Source organism: Frankliniella occidentalis, unplaced genomic scaffold (genome assembly GCF_000697945.3).
Source record: "Frankliniella occidentalis isolate FOCC.00 unplaced genomic scaffold, Focc_3.1 Scaffold199, whole genome shotgun sequence".
NCBI lineage: Eukaryota > Metazoa > Arthropoda > Insecta > Thysanoptera > Thripidae > Frankliniella > Frankliniella occidentalis.
The window spans coordinates 417,984-425,688 of NW_026267325.1; the positions used below are offsets into that span (position 1 = coordinate 417,984).

The 7,705-nt window shown below is 36.8% G+C and overlaps 2 protein-coding genes across 2 annotated transcripts; one reads left to right on the forward strand and one right to left on the reverse strand.

Moving 5' to 3' along the window:
- Nucleotides 1–762: 762 nt before the first annotated feature.
- On the reverse strand, nt 763–4,982 carry LOC127750497 (uncharacterized). The gene is made up of 8 exons (XM_052272313.1): nt 4,839–4,982; nt 4,107–4,211; nt 3,251–3,611; nt 3,125–3,163; nt 2,956–3,027; nt 2,817–2,870; nt 2,332–2,400; nt 763–2,228 (listed from the first exon to the last, which is right to left on the reverse strand). The coding sequence occupies exons 3-8, from the start codon at nt 3,378–3,380 to the stop codon at nt 763–765; spliced, it is 1,830 nt and encodes a 609-aa protein (XP_052128273.1). The 5' UTR covers nt 3,381–3,611; nt 4,107–4,211; nt 4,839–4,982.
- Nucleotides 4,983–5,753: 771 nt separating this feature from the next.
- Nucleotides 5,754–6,610, forward strand: LOC113212727 (uncharacterized). The gene is made up of 2 exons (XM_052272314.1): nt 5,754–5,931; nt 6,003–6,610. The coding sequence occupies exons 1-2, from the start codon at nt 5,754–5,756 to the stop codon at nt 6,527–6,529; spliced, it is 705 nt and encodes a 234-aa protein (XP_052128274.1). The 3' UTR covers nt 6,530–6,610.
- Nucleotides 6,611–7,705: the final 1,095 nt, after the last annotated feature.

The window sequence follows — 7,705 nt, forward strand, 5'->3', positions numbered from 1 at the left end:
TGGCTTGCTCGATGATTGCTAAGAATAGAGTATGCGGTGAAGGACTCGATGGAGTAGGACAGGAGACTTTCACAAAAATATCAATGGCCCCATAGTGAATAGAACTGCCACGCTTATATGAACAGGTATATGATACTGTTTTTGAACACCGAGTGTATGACCTACTTACAAATAAAGAGCGAGCCTTCTTTAACTTAAGAAACGTCAAGATTTGCAGGTGTGACTTTACATCTTGTCGGTATTCTTGGACTGAGGTGAGAACATGCTTTTGAGAAGCATCAAGATGCTTGTAGACTCCAACTGTAAATATTGATTGACTGTCACAAACATTTTCTACCTTCTTTAGTTTTAAACTTGGATGCATTACTCTAAAACAAAAGTCTTTAGTTTTTTCATTTTGGAGTGCATCAAGTTTGTTGGGGAGCTGAGATATTAGGTAACAGCCACTTGCAAGTTGAGTTTCAACGTATCGAGTACCATGGATCATTTTGAGAATATCTCCATTTAAGCTTTCATAAGGAAAGCAGGAGTACACATTCATGGGTCCAAGGTTGGTAACAACATAACTAAGATGAAGCAATAAATGAATCACCATTGTCATGTGTCTTGAACCATAAATATTTTCAAAATTCTTGACGTACTCTTCGAGTTTCTTTGCACAGGAAAGTACCTCTTCAGGCGATACAGAAGATGATAAAAGTAACTGCATACATGTTATAAAGTCAACATAGTGCTCAAGCAGCCTGTTTGGTAAAATTCCATTCAAAATAGGAATGGAAGTGAAATGGGCCCAAGTCTTGCATTCATTTCCATTCCAGTAGGAAAATTCTTCATCAATACCTCGGATACCGCGCTCCAAAAAATTAGGAGGTTTAATAGCAGCCAATCGACTATCAACAACCGGTAAATATTTCCTAATTGAAAATGGTTCACCGCTGTATTAGAGTCAAACCATAATTTAACAAGAGTTTTGATATTGCCCAAGTAGATGGTATGTAGATCATCAATCCCAAATCCTCTAATTGTGTCATACATAATCTTGAAGAGGACACTCGGAAACTTTACACCTAGTACATGAGATTTTTCATTACCTGTCTTATTTATTATATCTTGAACCTCTTTACCATGGTCTACAGTTTCCTTATGTCGCCTTAGATCTCTTTCTTTTTCATAACGGAAGACCCATACAGAACTTTCTTTACTTTGTTTTTCTTCCAAGTTTTCTCCATCTGCTGCTTGTGCTCCTTTTTTTGTCTTTCCTTTCTTGCCTTTCTTCTTTGGTTTTTCAATTTTCACACTTTCACCTTTGATCTTACAGACATGACAACTGAAGGCACCTGAATGTCCTTGCATTCCGAGAAGCATGGCTTTTGCAGGCAAATCTGCTGTAGCTGCAAGGACTACACCCTTAGCAATTTCTGTTTTGTTGGTACCAAATGGTTGAACTTTAAAACCTGTCCGAATTGTTTTCAAAGATGGTAGCAATTTACCAAGTATAATATTTACCATTGGTTTGCCCCCAAACCAAAGGCCTCCAATCAAAGTGAACTCTTTCTTGAAACGTAAGTGGGGAGGAAGTTCTAGGATGCTGAAGAAGAAGGGCCATAATGATTTTTTAGAAGATTTAAAAACAGGCACGCCATCAGCATTGAGCATCATTGAGAAATTCAAAGGATTTGATGCATTTAAAAATCCTTCCTGCACAAGTTCCTTATAAAGCTGTCCATCATAGATGTCTTCCAGATTATTTTCATTAATTTTTTTTCTATTATTTTTGTATGATAAATTTTTAAAAAATTCTTCCTGAGAAAACAACCTTTGAAGCTGCCGTTCTAGTGGAACTTCAACAAAAATACTGGTACCTTTATTTCCAGGGTGCAATTTTAAGTTTGGACATATCAGATTATTCTTGGAAAGTTCTGTAAAACAGCAAGAGCAGAAGTAATGATATATTACCGGGCTGTTCAATCCTTCAAAGTATTTCTTAAATAAGTAGAGAGAGGTTTTCATCTCGTTGTCCTCCTCTATACAATGCAGGTTGATCAAGTTTAGTAAATCAACTATTGCCCGTCCATCTAACTCATGTTTTGTAATATAAGTTAAGATGGCTGTCATGCTCTCACTAACTTTCAAAGGTGCTCCTTTATAAATAGGATTATCATCTTCATATGAAAATTTGCACTCTTGACAGTCATCATCTGAAAGCTGGTCATCATCACAATTTTTCCCTTTAGTAAAGAAAACAAATACAATAATAAAAAACATACTGTCAGGAATTTGTAAAAAATAAATAAATAAGACATTTGTAAAACATTACATTCAAAAACTTACAAATGTTAGAAGTAATGACATCTTCATCTTCATCATTCCAAAGAATACAGTCGTCCTCAGCTTGACAGGCTGTAAGTAGAAAAAACATTGTAGTGTATTTGATTTAAGTTTATAGAAATTTTAAAGTTTAATTCTAACAGAACACAAGTATCCAGTGTACTATGCACAAGTTTTCTTACAATTATTGACAGAAGATTTAAGTATAAAGAGAACCAGACCTAAAATTTAGCAGCTATAAAGTTTAGTTAAGTCAATCTATAAATAATGCTATGGAAAGCAATCTCCAGTCTCTTTGCTTTCTCTGTTCTGCTTTTATTGATGATATTAAAAATATTACATTCATGTAACTAATAGCATAAGTGTAAAGGACTGTTCAACAAGCAACCATTTTCTAAAACTCAGACGCTATTCTGTATGCTACATATATTGTCAGGAGAACGCATGGCACGAAAAGAAAGTTTATGAATTAACAGACCAAAGCCTACCAAAATCATTTTCCTTAGTGTCTTCTTCTACGGTAGGAACAGATTGTGAGGTTTCTGAAAAGAGACATACAACAAATGTCGTAAGAGATGAGAAGGACTTAGAAACATAATTTGATCATGGTATTATATTTTGCTGCACCTCCATCAGAAAAAATAAAGCTTTGACTGGGAGGCAGTATATTGCTGTCCTGTCTTTGAAGACATTTGGTATCTGAAAATAGTTGAAGGCATTTCTTATGAAAAGAAATAAAACAGCAACAGGACCAAGTTCAAATTACGGTAAACAAATAGTTAATTATTACCCTTACCGCTATCTGAGGCAGTGTCATTATCATTTTCACTAACACCTGTGATTAAAAAGCACTACTTTAGTACGTCAGTGGGGGAAGACGAAGACATTCCTTTTTGTTAACAGTTAATTATAGTTGGAATACCATCAGTTGCAGAGCTTCTCACGCTGTTCTCTGAGTCTGTCCCAGCAGGCTCGACATCACTACTACTATCGTCACTCAAAACATCTGAACCTGAAACAAACACATGAATTAAATACCTTTTTAAGTTCATGGCAACAAGCAGTTATATTCTTACATTTTAAAACATGCCTTCATTTGTTTGATTGTGAATATCATCTTCAAATGACTCATTCAGCAGGCTTATATCATTTTCATCAAGAATACTTTCCGATGAACCACTGGCACTCCTTTTTCTTTTGGACATTTCATCTGAGAGGGAGTTTGATGTAAAGCAAATGAAGGCCTAGGCACAACCAATTCAGCACCTGTCAGCAGTCAGCACCTGTCAGTACAGTAAATCAGATATTTGTTTTGATATGCATGTCATCCAAACAGCCAGGCTGCCCGGATGTTCTCAGCTTTCGAACAAAGATTCCCTTTACTCAAGGCATACATTTGATTTCTGAAGGAACCGCGACTAAAACTCACACGATCAAATCTTATAGTTTTTAGAAAATTTGTAAAGTAATAAAGTGGCACATTGGACTAGATTTACAAATTTTATGGTAAAGAAAACTATTTTCTCTTTATGATGCTGCTAACCTGAGGTGCGGCCTTGCGTACTCAGTTCTGCCGCCCGAGCTGTCTATTTTGGTTTTATTCAAGGTGACTCTTAACTTACTGATGCAGTTTCCACTAAAACTATCTAATATGTTAGAAGTGAAAAACTTTTGTGAAATTATTCCAATAGTACGTCGTAACGAACAAAATGATCTATTACGTGTAGTTTTTTTTTTTACAGTTGGCACAACAAACAGTTGACTGTCCGGTGGCTCACCTGTATCCGAGGCACACATCTTGTTCGATGTTCTTGTTGTAACGGTCTCTTGCGGCCCAAAGGCGAAAGTGCTCGTCCAATCCTTGTCTTCTTGTATGGTTAAAGCTAGAAACCAGTGATCGTGAAACTTTTTAGGTAGTAGGATGATAACTAGAGATCAAATATCGAGGAAACTAGATTTCGACGAAAATATAGGTAAGATAAAATGCCTCATGTTATATTTGCTGATGAATTCGCTCTCGCCACTAGAAAAGTTTGGGAGGTGAGCATTGGCCGGCAACAAAACTTTACTTTTTTCGTTCGGGATAATTGTTTTTCATGAAATAGAAGTCTTTTTCATCTGTGCGGCCAGTAGAGGTTAGATTTCCAATAAGCTTGTCTTCGTCACGATACACGTGTGTCAATGCTACTTCTTTCACACCAGTATTAAATGTAGGCTGAGTTATTCCCTGTTTGAAATGATAATCAGCTTATGAGGACCTTTGCCCTCACTGAAGTGCTAACTTCAACATTGGACATGCCTTTCTTAATCTAACAAGAGCCTCAATCATTTCATGTGTCTTTTCTTTCTTATTGACTATGTTTTTCTTTTTGTAGCTCCAATCATGAGGGCCAGTAAAGGTGGGATTGACAACCTTGATCACAAGAAGAAGGTAGGCAAAGGCAAAACTAATCCAACCTCTGATTCAAATAAACCACAACTCCGTGCAAGAACCAACAAACCGAACTCACCTGTTCGTTATGACCTGACTAAGATGACTACGGCTGAGGTGGACGATCTTCTTGGAAACGGTCCAGACCCGGAGACAAGCAATGTCAAAAAATCTTTAGCAGAGAGCAAGAAGAAAGAGAATGCGTTGCGTATTGATGTTGTCAGCACAGTGAATAATACTGTTGCTGGCTTGAAAAATATCAATGATGAAGACGACGCTGATAAGATGGATGATACTGTCCCTCTATCTGAGAGTGAAATGATAGAAGACCGTAATGATGACGACAATGGTCGTCACAAAGATGATGATGGAAGTAAAGAAGGCACTGACAGTGTCGCTGCTCCTGATCATGGCAGTGTCCCTGCTCCCAATCATAGCACTGTCGCAGCTAGCACAGTGGGGAGCACTATGGAGAGATGTGACAAGATCAACCAAACTGATCCAGTTCTTATTTTCTGTGGATGTGATCGATGCCAAGGTCAGTATCAGTTGAATTTGATTTGATTCTGATCATTTCTTTTACCATGCACTGACTTAAAAATTTTATCTCGTGTTTCAAATTGGTTTACAGGGCTCTTTTCTGGATTCAATAACCTTGTGCTCGCTGCCTCCAAGCATGATTGTGGAACTGTTTTCAAGACCAATAAGGTATGCTTAAAAGTAGTCTTTGGTTTAACCTGCTTTCCCAACAATTTAGATAGTGCAGTAAATATTTTGAAGGTTGTATGATTTTAATGCTTATTATTTTAACAGGACATTTCTGGTATTCTTTTCAATAATGATTCAATGGAGTTTAGTGGGAATAGGAATGGAGATACGGTAAGCTTTCTAAGTATTATTTATTCAAAGTTAAAGTACTGATAGTAGATAAACTGAAAACAAAGTTCTTCCTTTTCCTTTGCAGAAGGTTCCTCTATTTGTTGGTAGTTCCATCATGATTTCTTTAACTGACAAAACTCTTCTAAAAAATCTTGATGATGAGACTCCTAAAGAATATGTAAATTTCATTATGGATGCCATTTATGACCCTACTGAAATGGCCATGATGACTGCTAATGGGAGGACCAAAGGATCAACTAAAATGGATAAAAAAATAAAAGTCAACTTACATGGTAAGTGGCTGAAATTATCTTCTTTTCTTCTGTTTTATTGGAGTTGTTACTGAGGTTTTGTGTTTCTTCAGCATATATTCAGCATAAATTTAAAGGCCAAAAAATTACAAGAAAGCTACTGAACAAATTAATTAATGCCAAATGCTATTGTGAGAGGCGAAAACTTTGGAACAAGCAGAAGGCTCTTGGGGACTCTGAAGATATAGCTGTGCGTAAACCACTGAAAAAATTTACAAGAGATCCTAACAAACCACGAAAGGTGGCTAATCCAGGGAAGAAAAATAAGGAAAAGAAAAAGGCCTCAAAACTTCGTAGAGAATCTAAGGGTGTTAGTCAGCAAGTAATCCAACGCCATCCCAAACAAAAGATCAGTTTGGATCGTAATTCTCCTAAGAAGAACATCACTCCCACCAAATTTAATAGAAAACCGTTCCAGCCTGCAAGCTATTCATCCCCTGCTTTTTCTCCGATTAAGAAGAGTATGCCAAAGAAGAATGTTTTGAAGTCAAAGAGAGAGGAGGGTGATAGACCTGTAACAGGAGGGAAAAGGCCTAGGCCCATTTCGGTGAGTGTTTATGCAATAGTGATGTGTATCTGATATTTGTGTGTTCAGACAGCAATATTTCACTTTGTTGATCCCAAAATTATTCCCTTCCTTTTTATTTTTTGCAGGAAATATTGGGAGGAGATAAGCATGCATCTTTAAGTGCTTCATCTACTCCTTTTACTTCAGCAAAGAAGCCAAAACGAGATGAAGCTGGAACCAGAGAATCTGGTCTAGACGTAATAAGGGACAAGAGGAATGAGAAGGAGTCATCTCATAGGGAGAAGGAGTCATCTCATAGGGAGAAGGAGAAGGAGTCGTCTCATAGGGAGAAGGAGAAGGAGTCATCTCATAGGGAGAAGAAGTCATCTCATAGGAAGGATTCCAGGGAACAATTCCATGATGAAGACGACGAATATGAGGTAGACTATGAATACGAGGAAGAAATGGATTATGGTGAGCTGCAATCTCCTATACCAATAGATAGTTCTGCTAATGAAGATGATGACGATGATGATGACGATGATGATGATGATGAAGAAGATATATCGGACATTCAGACTGATTAGCCTTTTTATTTTTTTTATTTTTCTTAAACATTTAACTAAGTTTCCACTAGCATATTATTTTGACTCAATGTCTCTAACTTTATTTCTTTTATGTATTAAGTTACTTCATATGAGAATTTTGAATGTTGTTTTTTTAATTGTTTTTATGATAACTCTTATTAAGACTAAATCCAACTAGTTTTAAATTTTGTATTTTAGTTTTAAACTATGTGATCCCATTTGCAAGGGCACGGAAGGTGGTTAGATCTAACTAGTTTACAGGTTTATTCAGTCCATTAACCAGTTTTGTTAAGTATAAATTCAGCACACACTTTGGTTCAGTATTACTATTTCTATTTGAAAAACTGCTTTAATGCCTACTATGATTGTTGTTTTCTTTCCTTCAAGGCCTGTTTCTGGCAGAAGTCTTCATTTTTATTTTTGAACTATGTGCCATCATTGTTGAAGTGATGAATGTATGGTTGGACCAACCAGTTATTAAACATTTTTGTTCAGCATTAATGATGAAGTATATTGTTAAAATGCTGCATTACTCAGATCCAACCTGTTACTTTCCAGCAATGTTCAGCTCCACCCCCATTTTCATTGAGTGATTTTTCGGACGGATTGCCTGTGCACGCCTGCAGAGGTCGAGTGGGGCAGGCCGCCCTACAGGGACGCG

What these genes read in the sequence shown, in the direction of transcription:
- LOC113212727 (XM_052272314.1), top strand. Translation starts at nt 5,754, where the DNA reads ATGATTTCTTTAACTGACAAAACTCTTCTAAAAAATCTTGATGATGAG. An exon ending in AATAAAAGTCAACTTACATG is followed by an intron (nt 5,932 to 6,002) that starts GTAAGTGGCTGA and finishes GTGTTTCTTCAG; the next exon opens with CATATATTCAGCATAAATTT.
- LOC127750497 (XM_052272313.1), bottom strand. Translation starts at nt 3,380, where the DNA reads ATGAACTTAAAAAGGTATTTAATTCATGTGTTTGTTTCAGGTTCAGAT. An exon ending in TGACACTGCCTCAGATAGCG is followed by an intron (nt 3,028 to 3,124) that starts GTAAGGGTAATA and finishes AACTATTTTCAG; the next exon opens with ATACCAAATGTCTTCAAAGA. An exon ending in TGTCATTACTTCTAACATTT is followed by an intron (nt 2,229 to 2,331) that starts GTAAGTTTTTGA and finishes TCTTTACTAAAG; the next exon opens with GGAAAAATTGTGATGATGAC.